This window comes from Tauraco erythrolophus, chromosome 11, assembly GCF_009769465.1.
Source record: "Tauraco erythrolophus isolate bTauEry1 chromosome 11, bTauEry1.pri, whole genome shotgun sequence".
Lineage (NCBI taxonomy): Eukaryota > Metazoa > Chordata > Aves > Musophagiformes > Musophagidae > Tauraco > Tauraco erythrolophus.
The window spans coordinates 20,204,352-20,232,314 of record NC_141475.1 but is presented as its reverse complement, the minus strand read 5'-3'; the positions used below and the strand labels follow the sequence as shown (position 1 = coordinate 20,232,314).

General features: G+C 42.7%; 2 protein-coding genes across 2 annotated transcripts in view; one reads left to right on the top strand and one right to left on the bottom strand.

Moving 5' to 3' along the window:
• MCF2L2 (MCF.2 cell line derived transforming sequence-like 2) overlaps positions 1-27,963 on the bottom strand; it is a 155,098-nt gene that overhangs the window by 58,922 nt on the left and 68,213 nt on the right. The gene's annotated exons all lie outside the window — the stretch shown is intronic.
• On the top strand, positions 23,043-24,179 carry B3GNT5 (UDP-GlcNAc:betaGal beta-1,3-N-acetylglucosaminyltransferase 5). The gene has a single exon (XM_009981920.2). It carries the CDS (start codon positions 23,043-23,045, stop codon positions 24,177-24,179), a length of 1,137 nt encoding a protein of 378 aa, XP_009980222.1.

Sequence of the window (27,963 nt, the reverse complement as noted above, 5' to 3'; positions counted from 1 at the left end):
TATTCTATCTGAAGATAAGCTCTAGGAGATCTTACAGTCTCATGAGGATTTAATTCAGAAAGCAGAGATTATGCTGCTTATGTGACATGACACATCTGAGTACAAAACCACCAATGCCTCATAATTTTCCAGCCTATTATTCAGTAGAAATAGACATGAATGAAAATGAGACACAAGTAACACTACTGTAACTCCTGCCACTGCCACTGCACACCTATCACTTCAATATACATGTTGCAATATATTTATTATTATAACAAATAACAAGGCCAAATGCAAGGTCCTGCACATGAGTCAAGGCAAACCCAAGCACAGATACATGTTGGGCAGAGAATGGATTGAGAGGAGCCCTGAGGAGAAGGACTTGAGGGTGTTGGTTGATGAGAAGCTCAACATGAGCCGGCAATGTGCACTGGCAGCTCAGAAAGTCAACCGTATCCTGGGCTGCATCAAAAGAAGTGTGGCCAGCAGGTTCAGGGAGGGGATTCTGCCCCTCTACTCAGCTCTCGTGAGATCCCACCTGGAATACTGCATTCAGCTCTGGGGTGTCCAACACAAGAAGGACATGGAGCTGCTGGAGCAGGTCCAGAGGAAGGCCACGAAGATGATCCAAGGGGTGAAGCACCTCTCCTGTGAAGACAGGCTGAAAGAGTTGGGGCTGTTCAGCCTGGAGAATAGAAGGCTCCAGGGAGACCTTCTAGCAGCCTTCCAGTACCTAAAGGGGTCTATAAGAAAGCTGGAGAGGGACTTTTTTCACAAGGGTATGTAGTGATAGGACAAGGGACAATGACTTTAAACTGAAAGAGGGGAGATTTCGATTAGATCTAAGGAAGAAATTCTTCACTCTGAGGGTAGTGAGGCACCAGAAGGTTGCCCAGAGAAGTTGCGGATGCCCCATCCCTGTAAGTGTTCAAAGTCAGGTTGGATGAGGCTTTGAGCAACCCCATTTGGTGGAAGGTGTCCCTGCCCATGGCAGGGGAGTTGGAACTGGGTGATCCTGAAGGTCTCTTCCAACCCAAACCATTCTATGATTCTATGATTCTATGCGCCTTTGCATGTTCCCAGTTACCTCCATTCTGTCCCTTCCTTTGCATTCGACAGTGATGGTACACCAGCATGGACACTCTAGATAAAACTGGTGAGCCGGATGAGTTGACTCAACCCAAAATCAACCTCACAGGGAGATAAAAAGTCATACTAGCTGCACAGTTGCAGCTGTACAAGGGCATACAAATGGACCACATGAGGTAGGCATGGGGAGAGAAAGAGGAAGAAAGGACAGCAGCAGCAGCCTTAAATGAGCTTGGACTGATTGTGAAACTGTCATCAAAATACATCTATGAATCAGATTTCCTTTCTAGAATGATACCACAGAACATCTGACCAAATCAGCTCCCCATAATAACGTTTCAACATAATTTGCAAAATACGACAGTAATGTAGTCGAAGTGTACATGATACTAAGTGCAGTAGTTAGGACTCCACGAACTTTGGTCAGCTTGCTACAGTAACATCTACAGAGGCTGCATACAGCCACTTGTATAAATGAGCTGAAAAGGGTTGCCCTCCTTGTGATTTTATCAAAAATGCCAAACTATTTCATACCTACAGTCTAAACTGAGTCACGTGATTATGAAAGACCATCAGACTTCTCATACAAGAAACATCTCATGGATGCACAGAAAGATTTGAAAATGTAAACCAAAAGGCTCTCAGTTAGAATATGATGTAACAATGAGTTATAAAAGCCCCGTGATAGTAAAGGCAATGAGAGTACAAAATTACGATTTTTTGAATGGAGGGTGCTGGTTTGGCTTATCAAACTGAACTCTGCTCCTGGATTTAAAAATCCTCTTCATATAAGCAGGCTTCTGTGTCACTTTTTCTTTTCTAGGAACAAATGGCTTTAGGAAAACGCGCTCCTACCTTCCTCTTCCACTGGGCAAGAACAGTTAAAAGTATGTTGCTCATACCAAGAGTAGGAAACAATAACAGTAGAGCAGCTTAACACAAATCTAAAGGAATTGCAATTCCTTCTACAAAATTAGAATCATAGAATCATAGAATGGTTAGGGCTGGAAGGGACCTTCGAAGGTCATCTAGTCCAACCCCCCTGCAAGGAACAGGGATATCTCCAACTAGATCAGGTTGCTCAGGGCCTTGTCCAACCTGGCCTTGAACGTCTCCAGGGATGGAGCATCCACCACCTCTCTGGGCAACCTGTTCCAGTGTTCTACCACTCTCATAGTAAAAAATTTTTTCCTAATATCCAACCTGAACCTACCTCCCTCTATTTTAAAACCATTACCCCTTGTCCTATCATAACTGGCCCTCCTGAACAGCCTCTCCCCATCTTTCCTGTAGGCCCCCTTGAGGTACTGGAAGACCGCTATAAGGTCACCCCGGAGCCTCCTCTTCTCCAGGCTGAACAGCCCCAACTCTTTCAGCCTGTCCTCATAGGAAAGGTGCTCCAGCCCTCTTATCATCTTCGTGGCCCTCCTCTGGACCCTCTCCAACTGGTCCATGTCCTTCTTATGTTGGGGGCTCCAGAACTGGACGCAGTACTCCAAGTGAGGTCTCACAAGGACAGAGTAGAGGGGGAGAATCACCTCCCTCGACCTGCTGGCCACACTCCTCTTGATGCAGCCCAGGACGCGGTTGGCCTTCTGGGCCGCAAGAGCACATTGCCGGCTCATATTGAGCTTCTCGTCCACCAGTACTCCCAAGTCCTTCTCCTCAGGGCTGCTCTCGATCCAATCACCACCCAGTCTGTATTTATGCCTGGGATTGCCACGACCCAGATGTAGGACCTTGCATTTGGCCTGGTTAAACTTCATGAGGTTGGTACGGGCCCACCTCTCCAGCCTGTCAAGGTCCCTCTGGATGGCATCCCTCCCTTCCAGTGTGTCAACGGCACCACACAGCTTGGTGTCATCGGCGAACTTGCTGAGGGTGCACTCCATGCCACTGTCCACGTCACCGACAAAAATTGTAACATCTAGGTATTTCTCCCTGTTCTGCTGCATCTTACCAACTCAATATTTATGCTGAAGTAAGGCCTGAAGTCTCCAGCCACAGCTAAGGCCAACTGTACCAGCTGGCTGTATGCATACAAGGAATCAGCCTAACATCCCTTCGCTGCAAGAGTACAACTGCACTCTCCTGCATCAGTTCCCACGTGTCAGTCCTTTCTCCAATAAAACATTTTGCTCTCTAAACACCTCTGAAGACCCGAGCCTGTGTGTGCTTTAGTAGTGCATGAAACAGTGTGATGAAGACACAGGGTAGGTGTTTACTGGATCAAAACATGGACAAAGTGCTTTTTAGAAAATCCTGCTTGATAGTGCTGTTTCCTTTTTCTCTGGTTTAGATATGCAACCTGCTATGCATCTCTGTCAGGTCTGAGGCCAAAGCAGACCAGATATGCTGGGATGGGGTGTTAAAGATTTCATTTATAAACAAATATGGGTGATGTTCTAAAAAAACCCTCCCTAACAACATTACTGGGGAAAAATGGAAGAGGTGGAGCTTTATTCTAAATAAGTTTTTCTGTCAACAGAGGGTCTGTCTCTAACAGGATTTGGGTTTAAACGAAAGGAAAGAAAGAGAGAGAAGACAGTAAGTCCATTTTCTTTTTATTACTGGAAAATAAAATCCCTGAAGTTTCTATCTCCTGAAGACAGAAACTCTCCTACTGTACTTTCAGGCCAGAAGCAGCATAGAATCATAGAACCATAGAATGGTTATGAAGTCTGCTTACTTCACTGGCAGAGGTGCCTCTTTTAAATTGGGGAAAATTCAGATCAACCAAGATGGGAAATTAGTGAGCACAAATTAAAGGTCCTCTGAGCAGATGTCACTTTTCAGGAGAAAAGTGTACACAACTGTAAGACAAACTCAGTCACCGCAAACTAAGTCTATTTATAGTGCTGATTAGAAGCAGTTACATTAGTTCAGTAATTTAAATACATCTGACTTTGCTTTCTGTGGACCTTTCTTAGAACCTTGACTGTATCTGAATCATGTTTCCCCATACACACACCATAAATTTTAAAGGTATCTCCTGATTTTGAAAATGTGACTCCTTGAAGCGATATTTTCTGGAAACTGCATTAGCAAGACACAGATAACACAGAAAAATTCTGGGTTTAATTTTTAAATGTCTTCAGAACATTTGACTTTGGAAGGCTCAGAGTTGAGACTTTCTCGTGCTTGTGTTTGGCAAGCCGGCCTCCTACACATTAAAAATACTAAGTTAAAATTGCATGCTTATAGTCATATTTGGTTGAAGCATAAGCGAATCATGGTTTGGGGTTTTTTTACAGTTGGTTGTGGAAGGAAGAATCCAGCTGCTATTTTTCTTTTCTCTCTGGTTTACCAATTTCAACTGAAAATGAAAACAGGAAAAACTGGTATCGTCAGCCGAGAAATCAGTACTCTAGAGTTTTAAAAATATCTATCATTGAGAATTTGTCTTTCTGAAAGGAACCATTTTATCACTGATAAAATGCTCGAATGGGCTGACACCTAAAAGGAAGAATGAAGAATAAATTTATTTTAAAAACTCCACATTTGTGAAATGGAGAAGGAATCAGCAATCATTGTTTTGATAAGAAAAATGAAAGATGCTTCGTTTGTAAGGTTATTTCTACTGTTATTTAAACACTGCTTAGATAACATGCCAAATTTACACAATCATCTACAAACTTTTCCTGCTAGGGTGAACGGCCAATTGTAAAGAACTATATTTTGTCTTACTGCAGAATCAAAAAGATTAGGAGAAATCTGGGAAGGCTGCTAGAAAGCGTTTAGTCATACTAAGACATACAACAGGAGAAAGGAGAGATCAAGTGAAAAACTCCTCAGGCCTTGAAGTTTCCCCAAACAAAACCTGTATTACAAAGCAACACATACTTCCGTGGGATTGGTAACTGCTCAGGTTTTACCCTTACTCTACTTTTGCTCTGTGCCCTTGACAGCAGTATTCCTACCTCTGATTTTCTCTCTTGTATGTAAAAAGAAAACAATTCCTCACCTCACAAAGATGTTGTCAGATTTATGGTTGCAAAGTGACAGACAATTAATTGTCATGATACGCAATAGTTTAATTTCTGTGAAGTCAATGATGAGGTCAGGAATGATTCAGGTCAATCACAGTCATGTGAAAGAATGGAAGATACACAATGGGCTTGTGTTTGATATTTATGCTCAGTGAGAAATCTCAGATTTCCAATAAACCATAAAAGGCAGAACTTTATAGTGGCTTTTCAACTTAATTTGAATGAGCTTTGTTTTTTTTAAACCTAGTTTTTCTCTTTACAAAAGTTTTGCACAAATGTATTTAAAGAAGGCATGTTCACAGCTCTTAACTTTGATTTCTTTTTAAATACTTCCATCTCTCTCTACTGACCATGGAAACTGACTATTACTTCAATGAATCAGGCATTTCCCCAAAAATGGTGCAAATAAGTCATCAGGGCTTGTGGGGAAGGTAGAAAAGGAAAAAAAAAAAAACAAACCACTCTTCTTTCCCCCTCTTAAGATTTCTGAAAAGAAAGTGAAATAAGTTTCGCTGTGACCTACAACCAACTACCCAACAGTAAGATGCTATTTAGCACCTCGGAGATTTAGAGTAGCAATTAGCTAAACTTTTCATCGTGTCCCCTAAGATATTTTAAAGATAGAAGTAACTTTGAACTTCTAAGAAACATTACTTTTAGCACTTTGAGTATTATTGCAAGCGAGCTTCCCCACGTAACACACTGCCCTCTAACCCTCACCACCTCCTCGGGAGAGCGGAAGGGGGGGGCGGGGGGGGAACGCATTAATCTGGCGCACCGGGAGTATGGATAATCCCAAAGGCACCCAGAGCCGGAGGCGGACGGGTATTTACAAACACTGGGCTATCTGAGACGAGCCCGGGAATCTGGGGCCAAGTCCGGAGAGCCTCCGGGCGAGGGGGAGGAGTGGAGGAGCCGATTGGCTCCCGGGGCCGAGGGATCCGATATGCTGCGGTGAATGAGGCGGCTCCGAGTGCGGGCTGGGCGCCGGCCTGGGCCGGTCCTCTTCCCCAAGGAAGGAAGCGGCGGAGAAGGCAGCTGGCTGTCCAGTCTCGGTGAGATACGTGAGCCTGGGCTGGGTGTCGTGGTCCTTCTCCGCTTGCGAAGTTTGGTCGCTGGCGAAGAGCAGCCGCGTTGTTCGTTTCTCGCTTATGTGTAAAGCGAGTAGCTGGGTAATTGAAATTAGCGAAAATATTCTGGTTTCTTAAATGCTTTTTCCTCTTCTCTGGCTTCAGGGATTGTTAAGAGCGGCTCTGGTGAGGGGAGGAGGGTTGCTCACTTCTCTGCCTTTCTGCAGTTGCGGTTCGATGCTTTGGACAAACAAGTTTTCCAACTGCTTTGTTTAGAGGGTTTCTGCTACGGACCGCATCGATTAACTCCGCAGGCGATCGCCTTGCTTCTGTCTTAAGGGAGGGTTTTGTCGGAGTTTGGGATTTCAAATTTCTATGGTAAACGAGACCCAGACTTCGGTGCAGTTCTAATGTCTGTTTTGTGTAGCCTTCTAGCAGATTCCTGCCCCCCCCCCCCCCCCCCCCCCCCCGATCGTTGTCTGGCAGTCGATTATATTCTTTTTTAAAAAAGGCAGAAAAATGTTAGGAACTTTCAGTGGCACTTTAGGAGTCTTTCTCATTCCCTGAGCCGCGGAGGGAAAACTCGGAGCCACTCGAGCATTGCGGTGAAATAACCCATTCAAAGCAGTGCTGGTTCCTCCCGCCCCCTTTTCCGGCAGCCCCTCCCGGGTTCCTATTTCTCCAAACTAATTTTTTTTCTTATTTGGCTACAAGAAAAGTGTTGGTTATTGGTTTGGTTGTTTGCTTTGTTTTGTTGTGTGTGTTATTTTTTTTTTTTACCTTCCTCAGCTGTTCCCACCCAAGAAACTCGCAAATCCGGCTCGGAGTTTCTCCGCTTAGCCCTGGGTTGCAACACGGGGACGCACCTCCGAAAGCGTTGGGGCAACCCTTCCGCCCTGGTCTCGTTAGCGCCCTAATTAGCGCCGGGAGCTCCTCTCCCGGGAGTGGGAGCAGGCACGGAGCCCGCGGCCGCCCTGCCGCTCGGCGGGAGCAGCCCTCGCCCAAACTATTTTTGGGGACTCCGTAGGAAAAAATGGGCTTGAGAAAACGCGGTAGGGCGAAAGGGCGAGATACTGAACGAGTTCAGAAAGGGAGTTGGCGAGTTTGCGCTGAGCCTGCTTGTAAGCTATAAAAGGGTGTGTGGTTTTTTTTTTACTATTTCTTTTTTTTTCTTTTTTGTTACCTGTGCTTGTAGCCGGGCTGCAGACTTTGGAACTGCAGGCGGGCGGCGGCGGACGGGCGTGCCCGGCTGCCGGCGGGAGGTGCGCGGCGCGGAGGGCCGGGCCGGCTCCCTCCTTTGTTCCCCCGAAGGGGCGCCGGCAGCCGCATGGCTGGAAGCTCTTCTCTCGCCATCTCTGCGCCTTTTCCCCTTCCCAGGAGCTCCGCCGATGCCCCGGGGGCTGGAGAGAGGGGAAGGCGGGGTGGTGTGGAAGCTAACGATCGATTTGCGCTAATTTCAAGATTCGCGTGGGTGGCGGGAGGGCGCTCCGCGGCTGCTTGAGAGGGGCGCGGCGGGGGGGACCTCCAGCCCGCAGCAGTGTGAGAGCCTGCGAGTGTTTTCGAGCCTCCTGGCTTTCAAAGGTTTTTGGAAGAGCTTGGGATGCCCTTGGCACCGCGCCGGGAGGCGGGTGTGGGGCGCGAGGCCAGAGCCCCGGACCCGGCTGGGCGGCGGGGGCGGCTGCCCGGAGCTGCGGCCGGAGAACGGGGCGGCGGGGGCCCGAGGACAGTCCCGCCCGCGCTGTAGGGAGCGTAGGAAACACCGGAGCTTTTTAGGTAGCTTTGTTAAGCGCTTTTGAGCAAGATCTTGGAGTATCTAGAGATGGGAGACTGGCTTTACCGCAGTGTGAACAATCAAATTAAGTGCAAGGCAACGATAAAAAAAAGTACAACCCCGTAATTCTGTCCTGGCTACACAAAGCAGTGGAGAACTCGCTACGTGCTGCAGCATCCTCGCCTAGTGACTGCCGAGGCTTACGCCTGAGGGTCTCTTGCCAGTAGTGTGGAAACTACTAGTGCAGCTGTTGAAATGTATTTTGTACGATGCTGTCCTGTTCTCGCTTCTCCGCAATTCCTGCTTTTCTCCTAGCAGTTGGAAAGGGAGAAGCGAGGGGTTAGCAAAGGGGTACGTTATTTTAAAAAAAGGAAAATAGTTGTCCTGTAAGAGAGAATAAATGCTAGCTTTTTCCCTTGTTGAGCAGGGCAGGAGACATCAAATTACTGTTGATAACAACAGCCATGGAATATTCTAGCATTATTCCAGAAGGCTGGACCGTGACATAGAGCTGGGCGTTGCTCTGGTATTACGTGAGTTACTTGGTGGTTCTGCACAGAACTAGTTTCGTAAAAGTTCAGCATCTGTTATTTGCAGAAATGTATCTCGGTGAAAATGCGAGCTTTTTCACTAGTAAGGTTTTGTGGTTTTTTTTTTCTGCACTCACTTTCTGCTTTCTCTAAGATGCTGAATTATTGAGAAGCAAACTGGTTGCTCATGCTGCCCAAAGCAGTAGTCATCTGGCCAAACTAGAGTAGTGAGTACTGAAGCTAGGAATGCTAATTCACCTACAGATTAGAGAGAAGGCCGTGGAAAACCCTGCAAGTCATCACTTATCATTCAAAACGCCAGTGGCTTAAGTGTTCCGTGTTATTCTGCGCCTACTGTGTTAGGCATCTGGGATGTACTGAGCACTGACACACCTCCCATGGTTACTGTGGTTTTGCTGTTAACTGCAGTAGGTCTGCTGGACCTTGAACCTGGCAGAAGGGGGTAGAGGGTAGCAAGAAGTGATAGGTTATCATTGCACGACTAGCTCTTCCTTCCATATGGCTTGTGGAGTTTAGGAAAGTACTTTTCTTGGCTTCCTAGGATAAGCACATCTCAAGGGAGGCTATCTGATTATTCAGCAGACTTCACTAATAACTAGTGTTCAAATTCCAGTGGAAAGTGGTGTGGTCTGCCTCTGTCACGTTGGCCTGAAGTGACAGAAGGATTTTCTACTGATACAGGAGACTTTGTGTATTTGGCATCTCCACAACTGTTCAGTACAAGGGTGGTGAGACTTTGGAATAGATTGCCCAGAGAGGTTGTGGATGCCCCCCCTCCCTGGAGGTGTTCAAGGCCAGGTTGGACGGAGCCTTGAGTAGCCTGATCTAGTTGAGAGGCGTCCCTGCCCATGACAGGGAGGTTGGATTAGATGATCTCTAAGGTCCCTTCCAGCCTATGCCATTCTATGATTTGGGAAATTCTGGGCAAGATCCTGAACGAGGATCCTGAACGAGGTCTGTGCGTTCCTGAGCCTCGAAAGACTGAAATAATAGCCATGGACACTTGAGTGGTTTCCCCTCTTTCGTAAGTTTAGTGAGTAGGATGTTTGCCCTTGGCTGCAAAGAAGGGAATGCTATGGAAGGATCTTTGAAAGATGACCCTTGACTTAAATTCTATAGTCAATGGGGAAATCGCCACAATGTATGGAAACAGGATGATTAAACAACTCCTTCGCTTTGGAATTGCTGTTTTTTAGAATGAACCTGTACTAGTCCTGAAGTTTAGCTGTTGCTGGTGTGGCTGAACAGTCTGGTCTTCAACTTAGATGGAATCGTGGCTTGGAGATGCTGCTGCTACGTGCCCAAATAACTCAGAAAATCCAACAGATCCCAAGACTGCTTAAACAACCTGTGGACAGATGATTCTGAAAGAAAGGAATGCTCTAAGTGAAAACAACTTAGTTTGAAGGACTGTTGAAGAGGCAGATGTGTCTACATATTGCTAAGACCACAGACCATAGGACTTCTGCCTTGTAGTGCAGAGCAAGTTTGCTTGCTGCAAACTAGTTTCATGAGGTCAAGCGTGACTGTCTGGTACCATCTTCAGATTGCTGGATGAAGTCTTAAACTTGAATAAAAAGTGTTTGGTCACTCAAAACTCCCAGAAATGCTGCCATGCTCTGAAGGTGCACTGTTACCTTTCAGGTGCAGCAACTCAACCTCACCAACGTGGGTGCAGCAACTTTGAAATAAAGAACCCCTTTTGTCGATGTTGATCATACTGTTGGAGGTGCTTCGGGACATACTAGCAAAGGAAGAGATTTTAGCTAGCCCTCTGCATTTAATGCTGAGGAAAGTTGCTTCAAATTGAATTTACTGGTGGCCCAGTAAGTCACTTCTGCTCACATTTCTTCTGCTGCGTCCTGCAACTTTTGTTTCTTCCAGTTTCACTTGTGCCAAGACCTGGAGAGGCTTCAGCTGATTGACTTCAAACGATTGACTTAAACTGACCTTTTGTCTTCGGGTAGGAAACTTAACAGTTTTTCACGTTCTTTAAACTGCAACTCATCATACACTACTGCAGCCCCTCTCCCCCGGGCCTTGGTTAGTTATGTTTTTCCATGGAATATGAAACAGACAGGATGGATGGATTTTCTTCTGCTTGACTTGGTTAACTAAAGCAAGATTAGTCTTTCACTTCACACTGTATACTGGGGTGTGTAATCTGTTTTATTCTTAAGACTAGACAAAATGCTTTTGCAACCCTTCCTTGTAACTTTTCTGACTTTGTGATAAAATACTTACTCCATTTTTAGTAGGAAACCCTTACAGTGGGTAATAGGGGTGGCAAAGGTACCAGGCTTATGACTAATTGTTTTTTGAAGTTCTGGCTGCTTTGTCTGCAAGACTTGAGTAAAGTTCTGTGGTAATTAAAAATACTGACTTTCTATTGCATTGTTCTCAAATGCTCAGGGTTCTTTAATGGATGTCTTTGGTTTTCCTTCTGCCTTAAGTCATCCTTGTCTAGTAAGCTTCTGCTCCCATCTTTGTCGCCTCCTTCTAGAGTCCACAGACTGGTGTTTTGTGGTCTGTCTCCCAATGAATTCCATTGGTAATTTCTACTTAACTCTGTTTCACTTAACTGTCATCACAGCAGTTCTTAATCTGATCCTGTGTGTATGCTAGAGCTGTATGTTGTTCAGTTATGTTCTTGGCCTTATGTTAGTCTTGCATAGAAGTGTGTTTGTATATATACGCATGCATGTATACAACAGACGTATTTATATGTAGATCAAAATATTGTTTTTACTGGCTCTTGATTAAATACTGTGTCCTACGATCCTACTATATTTACTGTATCTACTGCTTCTCCTAAGCAGAGACAAGTACTTCAGGTTAAATGCAAATGCACAAGTTCCTTCATTTAATTTACAAAGGCTGTAGTCTTGGAGAAATCTCACTGCTTATTAAACATGTTGGGGGTGATTTGCAGCTCCTTTGTTTGACTTTTCTTATGTGATTTGAATCTTGAAGCTAGATCTGAGGAATTCTTTTAGTCCTCTGTTCTGTGACTTGTTAGCAGCCGTCAGTGAGGGTACTTCAACTGTGGTAAACTAGAAGGTGCAGGATGCTGTTTTTAAGTTGCTTCAGCTTATTGTGTTGTTAGGTTTCTCTTAAGTGCATGTGGGGACCCTTAGTTCTTTTCACTTTTCTGCTATGAGCCTGTGCTGTTTCCGCTTCCCATGTTTCACAACAACAAAAAGCAGACAAGTGTCTACAGTTCAATCCCTGGCCTTGTTGCATTGCAGAAAGTGCTGTTAAAAAAGGCCAAAATCCTCCTTGCTTCCTACAGAAGTAGGAGAGGATTAATGGAATTCATCCCACCCAGTTTGCAGGCAGGCTTAAACAAAGCCTGGAACCGCTATTCTTCCAGCCAATCTGCAGCTTCTTTGTATATGCTGAGGTGGTTCTCCATCCACAGATCATAAAATTCAAGATGTTTGTCCCTTTCTGGCTTGCTTGAACAAACATTGAGCCCCCCCGGCATGTATGTATTGAATTTATTTTTAAATTTACAAAGAACCAACACCTTTTGACATGAAATATTGGACTGTCTTGAAAACTATTTAAAAAGTGAAAACTACATTAAAGTCTTGAAACTTCCATAGTCATATAAAATAATTGCAATAGACCTTAGCTTAATATTTCACTATGAAGTAAAGGAAAAAGCTAGCTAGACATATGAATCCAGATCTCAGAAGCGCTAAAACAGTGGTGTCTTATGTCAGCAGCTGCTGCACATGTGGAAAACACTGTCCTTCCTAGCCCTTTTTGGTGGGCTGCTCTTCCAGTACACTTCAGCAAAACTCTCTGCTGTTTTTGTTAACCCTCTCCCCAAACCGACAGTCACTCCCAAAGAAGTAGTATCTTTTGATACAGATAGATAGAGATTGGAGAGCACGAACCTAGCAGGTTTGGATGGTATCTGTTTGATAGGAGTTTGACTTGACTCAAACTACGTGTACCTCTTAACATAGTACTTCTAGCATGTTTATTGAGCTTCAACATTAGAACTATTTGGGGCTTTCTTATGCCAGTGAAGATTGTGAATGCTTTCAGAATTGCAGTCTGGAAGTTGGGACTTAGGAGAAATGAACAGTCTGTTGCGTTCACTGTTTCTAGATAATGATTTGCCTAAAGTCAGGTTGACTCTTTAGTTGAATTCAAGGTGCTGTTTATGTAACTTTAATTTTAAATTCATTAAAAGTGTATATTCTCTAACTTCTGTTGATAAATCTTGAATGACTAGTACTTCATGCTTCTCTAGAAAATGTGTGTATATATATCTAGACATCACTTTTACACTGCATTTGCATGTGTTTAAACAGTTTTAGCAAATTAGTGCCGACTACTCCAAATGTGAATTAATCTCTTAAGAAAATAACTGAAGTACAAATGCTAAACAAGAAGCGAATATGTGGTCAGATAGGCCACTTGCTTGATTCAAATAGATTAATTGCCTATTAAAAAAAGACAACTCACTAGGTGAGATTACCCAAGAAGCAGATAGAGTCATTAATAACTCTTCTCTTTCCTCAGCCTCGAGTGGAATACAACACTTCTCTCTTTCAGCTTAAGAGTTGCTGGCAGCTGCGCACAGCAGTGAACAGGAGAGGGTGAGAATGAACAAGGCATGATTCTGTCAAGGGCCAAGGGAACAGAGTGTGCAATGATTATCTGTTCTTAAGTGCTTGTAGATCTGTGGGTGTAAGGAAAGATAAAGTGGCTTAAGCAATATTTGCTCTTGGTGATCTCAAGAGAAGGGCTTTGAAGTGATGTGGCAATGGCAGCTCCGCTATATCTGTAGGGGTGATGAGCCATTAGGGGGGTCATCTTAAAGATGTCCTCTTCCTCATGAATTTTCACTTATCAGAGAACTCATCTTTTTAATTATACATGCAGATGCTTGCTTAGGTGTTGATACAAGTATTGTTTACTCCATAGAGCTGCATGTTTTCTAGGCTGATCCTATAGTTGTTTTAAGAGGACTATCTTAAATTTCTAGGAGACATTTTTGTGTGGGTGTGTGCTTTGCTTGAGGTACATCTCTCTGCATGGTGGATTCACTCTAGCGTTAGACTTTGTGCTTGCTAGGTAGGTATATATGGTGGGAAAAGCATGGCCTTCAAACTGAAGACCTGGATACTTCTCCAGCAACAGAGAAAATTAGTCTATACAGTCTAGCATCCCTATGCCTAGGATTTGGATCTGATTTGCTTCTTAATTTCTATAATGTTTATAAAGAACTGAAAAACAGGCTGTGTTTCTGACTGTGTGACTTGAGTTGTCTAAGTGGGAGAGGCTTTTAACAAAAGTGATGTTGATTCTTACTGACCAGGTACTGTTAGGACAGGAACCAGCACTGGCGTTCTGTAGCCCAGCTTCCTTGAGCTCTTGTGTACGTGGTTGGCAGGTAGACAAGCAAACCTGCAGACTTGTCTCCTAGGACTCTACTTTTAGAATACTCTTCTGTAAAGTATTGGAGGAAGAGATTTGATGCAGAAAGGGGTGATCCAGCACCTCTGTCATGCTCAGTTTGGTATAGAGTATAAATGGTGTCTGGATGGTAAGTCAGCATGATATTTCGCTAAGGTTAGTGAGCCATGCTTGAGAGAGAGGCAATGGAATGCAGCTGAGCTGATTTGGGAAGTCTAGATGGGATAATACTCTGCTATGTGGACTCATGAGTCCACGTCTCTGATCTTTGCTAACTGAAATCTGGAAAGGTGAGAACTAGTCTAATAGAACACTAAAAAAATCCCACCAGTTCCTTTACCCTGTAAGCTAACCAGTATTTGACTTGACTATTTTAATTTCAAGATGTTTTATCATCGTTTGTCTAACTGGGGAAAAAGAAAAGCAACACAGTGCTTTGGCACAAAAACCCCTCTGCATTCTAATCTACAAATTGAACTTCTCATTTGTCTGTCTTCCTGCCTTAGTACCCACATGCTAGTGACACATGCAACATCCAAATTTTGACTGTAAACTCTTGCTGCAATATGGGAGATCCATCTGGAGTCTGATACTGAGTTGGGATCATAGGCTAGAGTATTGTCTGAGGAAGAGGGATAGACTGGAGAGCAGATGAGAGAATATTTACTCTGGAATGAAAAACTTAAAACATGGAACTTGGTAGCAAAGTCTAGCATGGTTTAGAAATGGCCACAGTATAGCAGTGTTAACCTTCTGTTTAAATGAGTCCTTCGTACACTTTCTAACTCACTGTATTTTTTTGAAAGTATTCTTACTAGGCAAAAAAAAAAAAGTTTCAAAGTGAGGCCCCACAGAAAGGCAGCTTAAACTAGTCTTATTGCTATTAGTTGTGTCAGTCTTAAATTTTACTTCCTTTTTTAATTTGGTGATTAGCATTGAAAAATTGTGTGCTTCAGATAGTTGTTCAGCTTGATCTTCAGGTATGGCCTGTAGACTGGAACAGAAATCACCTTAGGTTTGTGGGGAAAACAGGCAGGAAACAACATCTCTAGATCTAGCTGCAAATAAATATTTGAATGGGCTTACTTAAAACAGGCAGTAGAAAGAATTCCTCGTTAGGTGAGGCTGTCACGTTGCAGCTCTTCAACTTTGACAAGCTACAAAATGGGGATTCAGCATTACTGTGTAATTAGAGAACTTGCATTCTTATGTCTTCCAGTGTTAAGCTTTGCACTGGATCCCCAACTGCTTTATGTTTCACAATTACTTTCTCTAGTATGGGGAAAACAGTTTTCTTCAGCCTTCAGTTCAGTCGACTTTCAGCTCCAAGCTTGCTGTGTCTAATAGGATGTCCTTGCAAGGTTGTCTGAAATACACCTTTGTAAAGAGGTGAATACACTAATGTGGGATAGAAAGCAGTGGCAAGCCCTTGTAATGCCTTTTGTGGTCTTCACCCACTTTTGCAGGCAAGGTGTATTTATAGTATTTTGAAGGTAAGTGATATATAGTAACTAGAAAATTCTGTACATTCTTCTTCTCCTACAGAAGCTTCCAGGTAAGGTTCCAAATACGAACAGAAATGATCTACTATAAAATTGGAGAGGAGCTTTCTAGAGGCTATAAAAAGTGCTGACTAAAGTCTCACTCTGAAGCAGAAAGACTAGTGCTGTGTGTGAATGGCTTTGATACTTCTGCCATCCATACCCAACAGGTTAACGCTCACAGCTGCAGTTAATGTGGTCTGTTACATATTTTTGGCTTAATACATGAAAGTTGAAAGGAATGCGTACCAATGTGGCATGTCTTTAAATACTGGCACTGTACAAGTAAACTTGCATAAAGGCAGACTGCTGTACAGTATAGCATTAGAGCTCATGACGGGCATCTGCCAAAACAGGTGTGATGGGTTGTACAATAGGTACCATTATGACCTTTGTAGCTGTGTCTTAGAGCTCTGACTTGCCTGTGTGGAAGTTAAGTACTTAACTTAGGCACCCCTCTCAGAAAATGAGGGCATGTGGCCTTAATCATGTCACTGCCAGACTCTGAAACTTCAGAATATTATCCTTGCTGTCAGTACAAAGAACGGGCTCTTTTTCACCCAGTCTGCTGCACAGAAAGCAAAGAAGTTCATGTTGGTGCTTGTGCATTTTGTGCAAATTCCCTTGCACTAAATGACTCATTTTAGAGGCTTTCATTTTGGAAAATGTAGTCCTCCCTTCTGCCTTGTACGGGGAAGAGTCTCCAGTAGATAACAGCAGGTTAAAGTAACTGAAAATTGCAGTCTCAATGTAGACTGGTGCTTGAAAGATGTGGTCCTGCTCCTCACTTGCTAGCTGCACAGTAGCTGTTTCAGGGAACTGATCCTCATGAAAGCAACTTAAGAAGGCAAGTCTGTCCATTCTGGCAGATGTCTCTGTTTAGGTTTGCTTGTAGCAGCTGGGAAGCTTGCTGCTCTGTTTTAGGCGAAAGTGAAGAAATTGCTCTTCCTTTCCACCCACTAGTTAGTTTCTACAGAGGTTTTGCACTTGCTCTAAATCTCTACTGAGTGTTAAGCATTTACAACCTTTTTCTGCTTCCAGCCCTGAAGGAGTTGAAATGCTTTACTCAATTGCTATCTAATGCTTTGCCATCCTTTGAATTTCTCTGCCAACAAACACTTCAGAGATTGCCCTGGCACTTACTAGTGTTGCACATCAGTGATAAGCAGGAAGTGGTCACAGCTTTCAATGTCTCATTTTTCTATATGCTGCTATAGTTATTTCTGATACAAAGCTCCCCTGGAGGAAGTGCTGTACTTCAGTGCCCGTTTTCTTCAATAAGGAAATTGCTCTTGACTGAGCAACTTCAGAGTCATGTAAGGAGTTCATGTTCTGCAAGGTGTTGTATGTTCACTTATCTGAGAAGTCCTCGCCATGTGCACAAAAAGCATCTAAGAATGCTGATTCTACTGTTCCAGGAAACTGTACCCTGACTGCAAGTTGCAGGCGAACTAAGGAACTCGCAGGCAAAGCCTGCATGTAAGATTGCAGAAGATGGGTTAAATGTTCTTGAAACAAAATTTTCAAAGCTACTGTCAGTCCTCCGTGCATTGCTGTTCACTTATTGATACAACATCCATGACCTGACTCTAAATTTTCTATAGATCTTTAATGCACTAGACTGACAATGGGATTAATGAAAAGAAACACTGTGACCATGTTTTCCTACAGAGATACCTGTTCAAATTGACTTCCATTTATCACCAGTTTTGTACAGAACAAGGTGTAACAGTGGAAGTTTTGACATTACTTGAAATGATTTTCTTTGCAGGCTGTGTGCTTGTGCATTCTTTCTATCTTGGTACTCATGAACTATGTAGGAAGGAAGGTTTAGCTAAGTACCTTACTGCATCTTTTTTCCTTAAAATGACCTTCTGTGTCTATGGCAGGAAATGGTAGACGTGTCAGGGGTGTAACTTGCTCAATGTTTCTGTTCAGTTTGCTTTGATATAGCTCAAATATAAGAGGAACTTGAAAATTGGTTTCAAAGCAACTTCTTCATTTATAAGAAGTTCTTCATATATTGAGGCGTGAAGGAGGAGGACGTGTCAGGGTAGAGATGATAGATAGCATGACTTGGTGTCAGCAGTGGAAAAATGATAAGAGGAACCTGGGTTACGTAATTTTGTAGCTACAGTTGTAAGCAGCAACATCCATGCAGGATTTGCTCCCATGAACTTAGGGACATACTTGGTTACGCTTTAATTAGTCAATCGGAAGGGAAGATCTTGATAAACATGTAATTTTGTGTTTTGATGGCTTATTTGATTCCCTAACTTGATTAGATTTCCTTTGGTCTTTTGGTGTAAGCAGTACATAAGTCAGTACTGCTGGAGATGGAAGAGTTCAGTTTCATAGGAATTACAACTGTTTAAATTGCTCAGAAACCAAACGTTGTAAAAAAAGTTTTGAATTCTACTTAAACAAAACTCTCAAACATGCCAAAACATGTGTTCTTTGAACCCTGTAGTTCCATTCTAAACAGACTTTGAAAGCTTCAAGAAAATCCAACTCACTCTTTTCAGGATTGTCTCATTGTTACACTAGGCGTGACAAATCTGTCTGAATTTAAATCCAGGCAATACTGATCTTAGTCCCTGCAGCTTTAACTGCAGCGTGTCTCCTTCTGTCACCTCTGTGGTTGGGCACCTTACTTTCGTGCTGCAGAAGTGGTGTGCAGCTTAGGCGTGTGTGACATCTGAAGTCTTCTAAGCAGGATGGAGCATCTCTGCAATGTGCCTTCTAATCTGGACATCCCTCTCCACTACCAAACAAGCTGATCAGGAGTAGCTCGTGACAGGACTATCCCGATTTCAGACCAAAAGCCTCTCCTAGGGCTTCAAGTTTTCTGTCATAACACAGAGCCTGGTAGCAGCCTTACACTTAAGAAGACTGAAAGCTTTAGAAACAGCGTGTGTTACATCTGCTTCTACAGAAGCAACCCTTGAGTCCTGTTGTGCACTTAGGTTAGGCTCTAGATACAGCTTGACCTGAATTAACTACTTTCTGATACTTCCTTCGGGGTTACAGCAGGCTGCTTTTTGAGGGCAGAAGAGTTGGGAGGAGCTGAATTTAGCTTGTTTAGCAACTACATAAGCTCCAGAGCTGTTGTGCGCTGTGGAAGTTTAAGTGTGGTGAGGATGAGCGGGCAGGGTTGGGGGAGGTGGGAGTGTGAGGCTGTCCCCAGCTGGCAGCAGTAAGCTTTTGACTGAGCTCAACAACCATCAGATGGAATTGCACTCTTACAATAAGTGGCTCTTTGGCACAGTCAAGGACAAGGCATGGACATAGAGATCAGCAGCTCTTCGTACTACTTCTGTTTGGAACTAGGTAATGTTTAAGATGTTCTTTCTTGCACATCTTCTGAACTTTATCCAAGAGTTGTTGATGTGAAAGGGACAGTTGCTACAAGCTGATAGTAAAAAATGGTTCTATTTAAAATAGCATTTCCTGGAATATCCTGCATTGCCTGGGAAAGCTACTTGTGATCTAAACTTATCTTCTGTCCTAGGCAGAAGGAGTGAAAAATAACTATATGTTATGATCATTGTCTTAGAATACATGTTATGCAGGGATGTGGCATATTGAATCTATTACAGATTAATTGAAGCCCAGCCTGTGTATTGTATGACATGACAAAATTTGTAGCTGGGAGTTGTGGAGTGTTCTCTCTGGGCAGTTTTAGTTGGTCTCTCTTGGGTTTAGTTTTTTATCAGTGGTGGTTGTTGGAAAAAATCTGTATGGAAGGCTCTCCTGTGTGAATGTTGTCTCCTCATGGTTCTTCCTGTGAGTGGCTGTCTCTCTGGTGTTTCATGCCTGAGGTGTCTCTGTTTCTTTAGGGTCTCTCTTGTCTCTTTCTCCTCAGTGGATTTATAGAAACTGTTCTAATTCTATCCTGAAATTGACTTCATACTGACTTTTTTCAAATATTGACTTCTCTGGACATTTAAAGTAGTTCCATAAGAACCTGATTTTCCATAGTGGTCACTCTACAAACTATCGAGTTTGCATAACAAACTATGCTAGCTCCACTTTCATCCCAGAATATATACTGAATCCAAAATACAGAATTGTAAACTGTTGCTACATTCAGATGACAGTCATGCTTGTGGTAATACTGAAAGGTTAAAAACAAACGCCTTTAGGAAAGGTAGGATTGGTGCAAGGTGAAAAAAGCTTGCAGTACTTGCAACTGGAGGAAGACCATATGCCATCTGCTGGAAGGGAAGGCAGCTATAGGAACTGTGTATGGCTGCTTGGTTCTCCCAGTCTCTCTCCAATCTCAGGGCAGATCTAAAAGTTTCCAAGCTGCAATTAAGAAAATGCACACCAAGAGGCAAAACACCTTATTTATGGTCAGAAAAATGACTGTCAAACATGGTTTTATCTCTGTTCCACGATGTCCTCTTGCTAGGGACAACACATTGGTGTGTTGGTGTTCTCTTATTGGAATGATGAGAATAGTTGGCAGTGAATAGCTCCTGTGGTGACAACCTGTTCTCTCTTTAAGGGAAGGAGAGCATGACTAAGCCCAAAGGATGGATGTTGCAAATGAGCTATAAAAAGTTATGATGATGACAGAGACTCTACTTGAGTGTTGGCACCTTCAGTACAAGTCTCCAGTTTTTTTTTGGAAGGAGATGGGGGGTGGGTATAGGCCTCTCTAAATTTCATCAGTATTGCTTATCTATAATTGCGTTTTAAAGTTTTATCTGAGGGATATGTTTGAGGAGGATTCTGAACAACTTCTGTCTAATAAAGACTGATCTAATTCCCCTGAACTAGATGAAGGAAATGACAGACTAGACTGTTCCAGCCTTTACTGAGTTGATTTTATGGCTTATTTTTTCTTCAAGGAAAAGCTTAAGTTTTCTTTCCAGCATCTCTGACTTCCAGGACGGGGGTGCTAGGGAGCAGAAAATTAAGTCTATAAGCATCTCTTGTTCCCTGCCATCAGCTTCATAATTAAAGCTATTTCCATGACTTCTGTGGGTTTTTGTTGTTGTTGTTGCTGTTTTTTTGTTTGTTTGTTTGGCTTATTTTTTTGTGGAGGGTATGTGTAGTGGGGTGTTTTTTTTTGCTCCCTTGTGGCTTTTATTCTTCTCTAGTGGCAAGAACTGTCATGTAGGTTAGTTTCGCTGCTAGTCCTCAGTGACCTCTGTCGCTTTGTATTTGTGGTGTTGACTGTTATCTCCTTTTAACAGATGACATGGGCAACTGCAGATGGTTGCCATAACATGTTATCCAAGTGTAATCTTAAAAAGTTGTATTTGACTAGGATATCCGTGTTTACCAAGGTAAACTTTGCTTCAAGTGGTTAAATAGATTGCCTCGTGCTCCCTGTACTTTCAGAAAAGTCAGTCAGCTGCTTTTTTTTTTTTTAGACTTTTGTAGACTTATTGAGTGAGATGATGCTGTAGCATTTGTGCTAACTGGCCAACTTCATGTAGATACAGGTTTTTTGGAAAAGAGTACAAATAAGCATCTAGGTCAGAGGAGAAAACCAGAACTTATCCTCACTCTCAGGAAGTAGTGGGTATCTTCAGGCCCACTCCTCCAAAAGGAGTTGTTGAATACCTGGATTTCCATAACACTCCAGCTTGTCTGCATTTCAGTGCTTCATCTGGAACAAGAGTAAGCTTTGCAATAGCAATCTATTGTAAAGTTGCTGAGTTTATAACTCTGAGGTGCATTGTTTAACTTCATGTTTCCAAAATAAAAAGGGTTTAAACTGATGCTATAAAAAGCGCTGACTTTTATTCACCAAACTGCCCATACAGCTTTTCTGTTTTTGCACTACAATCTGCAAGCCTCAACTGCACCAATGCACAGTTTCCATTTCGAGCAGCTGGTCCCCTTCCTGCAGTAGGCAATGACACCACAAAATTGCTCCAGGTTTTCTTATCTCTTCGTAGTCTGTTGCATCTCATCATGCTATCCAGTTGCAAGACCTCAAACAATCTCTCAAAACGTTTGTGTTTCATGTAACTTCTAACGTAATCGTGATAGCTTGTGTTCCTTTGCTTCAAGGGTTGTGCTTTCATGCAAGAAAGTGCTTAGCTAGTGGGGTGCCATTCCTATGTTCCTGGCACCACAGAGAGCTCACTCTGTTCTCAGGTTTTTATGTGATGATCAGGTAGCTGCTCCTTTGGGCTGTTCTTGCTTAGTAGACAGGAGAGAGAGCGAGCTCTGGCTACAAGAACTGAATGTTACAAACTGCTGGGCAAGAGGGCTGGACTGGGGTGACTTTTTGTACGTTGGATTCTTGGGTGGGTAGCAGAGGCACTGTTAGCTGTCGGGTCTTACCAGGCGTAGCTGTGATGGGGGTGCTGAACTGAGGAGCGTGTCAGCGCTCCTGGCTGGCGTAGCTTGTTGCGTAACCTGCCTCTTAGCTTTAGCTTGGGTTACAAACAACCTCCACCTGTACCTCTACCAAAGCGGAGGTCCTAAGCTGATCCATGGGATGTTTGGTAGGGAGTGCCAGTGGAGCACAGTTGGGTTGGTGCCACTTTTCAGGCTGGCTGTGGAGGTCAAACAGCTGCTGCCCTTCGAGCCTGCTGGTGGGGTGGAGGCAGGAGAGTTCTGCACCCGGGGCGGTGAAGGTGCTGGCCGCTGCCTTGGTGGAGCTACCAGGGCTGGGAGAGGAAGGGCGAGCACGGGCCAGGGGTGGTGGCCCCACGAGGAGCCCGGGAATGGCCCGCTAAGGCTCGGCGGCTGTGCCGAACCTGCGGCCCTCAGCCCAGCGGGCGAGCGGCTGGCTGCCTGGCTCGCTCCGGGCCGCTCCGGCAGAGCCTGGGCCGCAGTGCAGGGGCCCGTGGTGGCCGAGGGCGGCGAGGCCTGTTGGGCAGCGCTGGCCTCTGTGCTGCCCGGCACGAAGCAGCCGCAGGTCTCTGCGTCCGTCTCTGTAACAGGCCACCCCAAGACACCTTGTATGCTCGGTCGTTCCTAGGGTGTGGCTTCCCTCCTAGCCTGAAGGAATTTAAACAAAATGGCATAATCTGCTGGTTAATGGCAATGGTTTTTTTTCTAAGAAATGTTTTTTTGTGTCAGAACTGAGGCCTCTGTGTCAGGTTCCTCTCCTCCTTCACCAGCCTCCCTCAAGCTTGCCCTTGGCCACTGACGACCTCTAACTTGCTGCCAGTCTTTTTGGAGGAGGATGTAGGTGGGTGGTGATGGGGAGTGCCTGAGTAGTCAACTCATTTCCATGATCAAACCCAAACCCAGATGTGTTAGTAACAGCTCACTAAAATGTTTCTCTCTCCCTCCCCCTTACAATTGGTAGGTATTCATCTTCATGAAGGAAAGAAACGCGTGAGAAGATCTGATTTAGAGCTGTAGCGTTCACTTCAAGATGCCCCAAAGGGAAGATACGCATCTGCAAGTCTCGTCTTTCAAAACTGTCTGTATTCTTTCAATCAAAGAAAAACGTTTTTTGAGAAAGATGACTTGTGAAATCTGTGAACAAAGCTGAATGAAAAGATACCAAATGAAAGACAACATGCCTTACAGTGGACACTTATCTTGAAGGGGTGACACTGTGCTTACACTAAAACACAGGCACTGTGAAAACACTGGTCCTGAACAAGAATAAGGATTGTAGAAACTGCATCAGAATGTTTGTTACTCCCAGAAGAGTCAGAAAATGCCATTTTTTGCAGATATTTGCCACTTGCTTCATACTGTGTCTCATGATTTTTTGGGGACCACTTGATAATCACATTGTGAGCCATATGAAGTCCTATTCATACAGATACCTCATAAACAGCTACCATTTTGTGAATGACAGCCTGTCTATCAACAGGGATAACTTGGAGAAAGTATCAAGCTACCACTACTTGATCAACCACAGAGAGAAATGTCAGCAGCAGGATGTCCTTCTCTTGTTGTTTGTGAAGACTTCTCCTGAAAACCGTCATCGGAGGGATGCAATTAGACAAACTTGGGGTAATGAGAAGTATGTTCATTCTCAACTTAATGCCAACATTAAAACTCTTTTTGCTTTAGGGCAGCCAACAGGTCATCTGCAGCGAACACAGCTGCAAAGGGAACTTCAGCTGGAAGACCAGAAATACAGTGATTTGATTCAGCAAGACTTCTTGGATACTTTCCACAATCTTACTCTTAAATTGCTTTTGCAGTTTAGCTGGGTGAATGCCTACTGTCCTCATGCTAGGTTCATTATGTCAGCAGATGATGATATATTTATCCATATGCCAAATCTTGTTGCTTATCTCCAAAGTCTAGCACAAATGGGTGTTCAAGATCTCTGGATTGGTCGTGTCCATCGTGGATCCCCTCCCGTAAGAGACAAGAGTAGCAAATACTATGTTCCATATGAAATGTACCAGTGGCCCTCTTACCCTGACTACACAGCAGGAGCTGCGTATGTCATATCAAATGATGTAGCAGCTAAAGTATATGAGGCTTCATTGACTCTCAATACAAGTCTTTATATAGATGATGTCTTCATGGGTCTCTGTGCCAATAAAATGGGAATTGTACCACAATATCATGTATTTTTTTCTGGGGAAGGAAAAGCTCCATACCATCCCTGCATTTATAACAAAATGATGACATCTCATGGACACGTAGATGATCTTCACAAGCTCTGGAAGCAGGCTACAGATCCCAAAGTTAGAAACGTTTCTTCAGGGATTTGGGGTAGAATATACTGCAGACTAGTCAATATTGTGCTTCTCTGTAGACTGTACTATGAGGACACATATCCTTGTTTAGCTGCATTTTCTTAATACTTGAATATCTCTGTTGAAGATCCACTGAGCCAAAACACAGCAACAACTTTTTAGCTGTTTATTCAAAGTATATGTAAACATGGAAAGAGGTAAAATTTAAATGTGAATAGTTAACGGGGGGAGGGGAAGGTGGTCCCAAATTCTCTTCAGAAACTTACTGGAATAGCTTTCCTATTGTACTGCAACTTTTTATATTGTAGCCTGTTTTTTTTTACACTCTTCAAGGGATACAAGTCTGGATTAAATGAACTATAATGGACTTGACTTCTAGACTTTGAAATGCTTGGTGAAAACATCAGTTACTTTGAACTTGTCAGTAAGTCGTCTTTTTTTTTTTAAAAAAAGCTATGAACTAAAGCACATGGTGGGGAAACAAAAATCTGCTATGTCAAAATGGAGTAGATCTTTCAAACTAAGAGGAAGATAGAACTTCTGACTTGAATGAGACTATTGCAGTAGTTTAAGGCAATGTAAATTGATTACAAATATTCACCATTTCTCAGTGCTTCATAGAAAGTAAGTCTGGACCTGCACAATTGACAAACAGTAAGTGCTAGAAGACCTGCTACAGTGTTTTTCTCAAAGCTCCCCAAATCTTGGAAATGGGGAAGCAGTGTTTGAGTGCCCTCTGACTTGGTTGTTTTAAGGAGTTCCCTTTAGATCAGGACTGAACTTCAAAGGATAAAAACCAAATGTTACTCATGTAATTGGTTTTGCTAATCTTTCTCTGCCTTCTGAAAACTGAAGCAGTATATTTAAACAGTCCAATCTTTAATATGCAAATAAACTAAACGAGTTTTCTTTTAACAATGCTTCTGCTTTCCAAAATTCACGGTTCTAAAGGTGAAAAGCAAGCAAAAATCCCTGAGAATGTTACTTACAGCTAATTTGAAGCTGTTAAAGACTCTAAAAAGCAAAACTTCATGCTTGTACTAACAAAGAGAGAGGATATTTTCTGCACCAAGTTTGATTTCACAGTGAAGGGATAGGGGGGATGGTGATCCACAGAAATTTGGTACACAAATTGAAATCGCTAAAATATTTCTCCTGAAGTCTTAAGCAAAAGATTGTCTTTAAAATTTCAGGGTAGTTTGTGTCCAGAAAACCCTGTATCTTGAATATGTTTCAATCTTAATATCACCTGCAGGAGGAACAAAACACGTGTGTATTGTAAATCAAGATTGAACTAAGTGGTGCTCAGACTCCAGCCATTGAGTTGTACTGTGGTGCCATAGAAATATTGCGGAGAACCAAAGTTCTAGGATGTCTGCAGTCCTTTCTTGTACAGCTCACTAATGGCGTTTTCATGGACTCAGGACAGATATTTTAGTTGCTAATTGCCAAACTTGTGGTAGCTCTTCCTGGAGCAGACACACAACCTGCACAAAGGTACAGTCAAATACTGCTTGTGAACTGATTTGATGCTGGAACAAGTTCTAGTGTGGATAGTGTCAGAAAACTACTTCTGAAAGCTTCAGTGAGTCAAGCTTATCAGCAGAGCAGTAACAATGCAAAAGCTCACAAATAATCAAGCATCTGTTGGAAATATGCTAATTACAGGAGCAATGCTACTTGCTTTCTGTCTAAAATTAGACTTTTTTTTTCCTGCCTGAAATTTCTTGCTGTGTGGAGCAGTGAGGTGCTTGATCTGTGTCTTCTGACTTTAGAACAGCTATACAGAGCTTGGTGGTTTTAAGCTGTAAGTAGTAAACTTTGTTTAAATAATTGCTACTGCTCTTGGAGCTATGCTGCAGGTTTTAATGGTTTGAATGGCTAATGGTATATGTTTGCATAGACAGAATCCAGGAGTGAGCTTGCTCTCTGTTCTCTAAGCTGCCATTTACAGATGGATGGTAGGTAGCTACTGGAGTTAAGTGAAATACGTAACTTCCTATAATTGATTTTTCAGAAGGAAAATAATAAGAATCCTAACTGGACCCAAATGTTGGGTATATAAAGAGCCCACAAATACATTCTTCAATCATTCTGATACTGATAAATGATTTAACAGCTATACTTTAGAAAGAACAAATCCAGTTCCTCCTTTTGCCTAAACTGATGACAATACTGAGGATGTGTATATGTGTTAAAGGAAAAAAAACAAAAGACAACCCTAGATCTAGATAACCTGTTGGCTTATGGAGAAATAAACGCACATATAGAGAATGTAGGATTCTGTACTGAAAGAAAGCTGCTTCATCAGATCTCTGCCCTGTTGTGAGCCATTCAGATCAACAAGTTACACAGCAAAACTGCACTACTAGAAAAAGCCACCCTGTTCACTGTAGGGAAAGAGGGTCTTCATACACAGTATGCAATCAACATGTACTATTAAGACTAGAATTTTTTCCAGCATAACTGTGTTGGGATTTATTGTTTTCACTCATACAAGCAAAGGTAAAGTAATTTTAAGTAGCTTAAACTTCTCTGGGGTAATGACCTAGCTAACATCTAAAACACTGCTTAAATGTTGTTTGGTGTTATCTGAAAGTCACTTTTAACCATTGAAATACTTTGTTTTACAGCTGGTTTGAGTTTTGTTTGGATTGTTTCTTAATCTTAAAAGGGCCTTGATGTTTGTAGTATGCATTTCTTTTGCTGCAGTGAAAAGAAGTTGCTTGTTGAATAAAAAGGAAGACATGAAGGCACTCCTTTCAAAAAGTGGAGAGGCTAGAAAACTTCTTTTCTGGTTCTAAACACTGACTTAATATTTGTACACCTTTATCTGGAACTTTTTTAACAATAGTCTTGGTGCTCCAATGCAGGGCTGTCACGTTTTACTTCTGCAAATAAAACTGTATCAGCCTGAATGGTCACTCCTCATTAAGAGTTTGACATTGTTGCACAGCATATTTAATGCTAAAATTGTTTTTACCTGTTTGTTGGTTTGCATCAGTTTTCCTTTGATAGTACTAATTTTTATACACAGTATTCAGTATTTATTCTTAAACTTTGCTCTGTACCACAAAGACAATTGTTTTGTAAAAATTGTTTTGAATAAACAGACTTATTTCTTTTAAAAAAAAACAACAAAACAAAGGTAAATCTCTTGTTGCATTCTTTGTAACTGACAGTCTCAGCTCTGATGCTTTTAAATGCTATTCTGAGTTCCCTTATGAGAGGTCTTGAGATGGTTTTCCCTTCTCCCCCTGCTTCCTTTCTCTCCTACCTTGAACCAAAACTTTTGTGAAGCAGAAGGCAAAATTAGTGTTCCCAAGAAAGGAGACAGCTCAGAAATTTGTTTACCAAGCTTCTAGATCTAAAGTTGTGTAAAACTGCCAGATATTAGATGCTTAACCTGTTAATATTAACTCAAAATTTGTATGTTCTCTTTAGGCAATCATTCCTTAGGAGATGTGTATCTAAATAAGCTCTGTTTCAGATCACATTTTGCAACTTTTGAAAACTAGCTGATGGTTTGGAGACCAGTCATAGTACTTTAGTAGGGTATAATTAAATTCAGATAATAGTTAAGTTGCATTTTTGTATGTGTCTCCAGTTTGTCTAGCATAATGTATCAAGCTAGTGTTCTTAGAACTGTAGTCTTGTGCATCAAGTAACTTCAGTGTATACCTGTGTGAGATAGAGGCATAAATGAAGTGTAATTATCTAAATCACACTGAAGAAGAAAACAAAGGAAATTAAGTCAGTGAGGATTGTTGGGCTTGGCTTGTTGTAGGTGGCTTTTGTTGTGGGTGGGTGTTGGTTTTTTTTATTTGCACTCTTTGGCCTAGAAACAGTGTAGTTCAAATAAGTTAAACTGGGTTTGCTTGGTACTTTT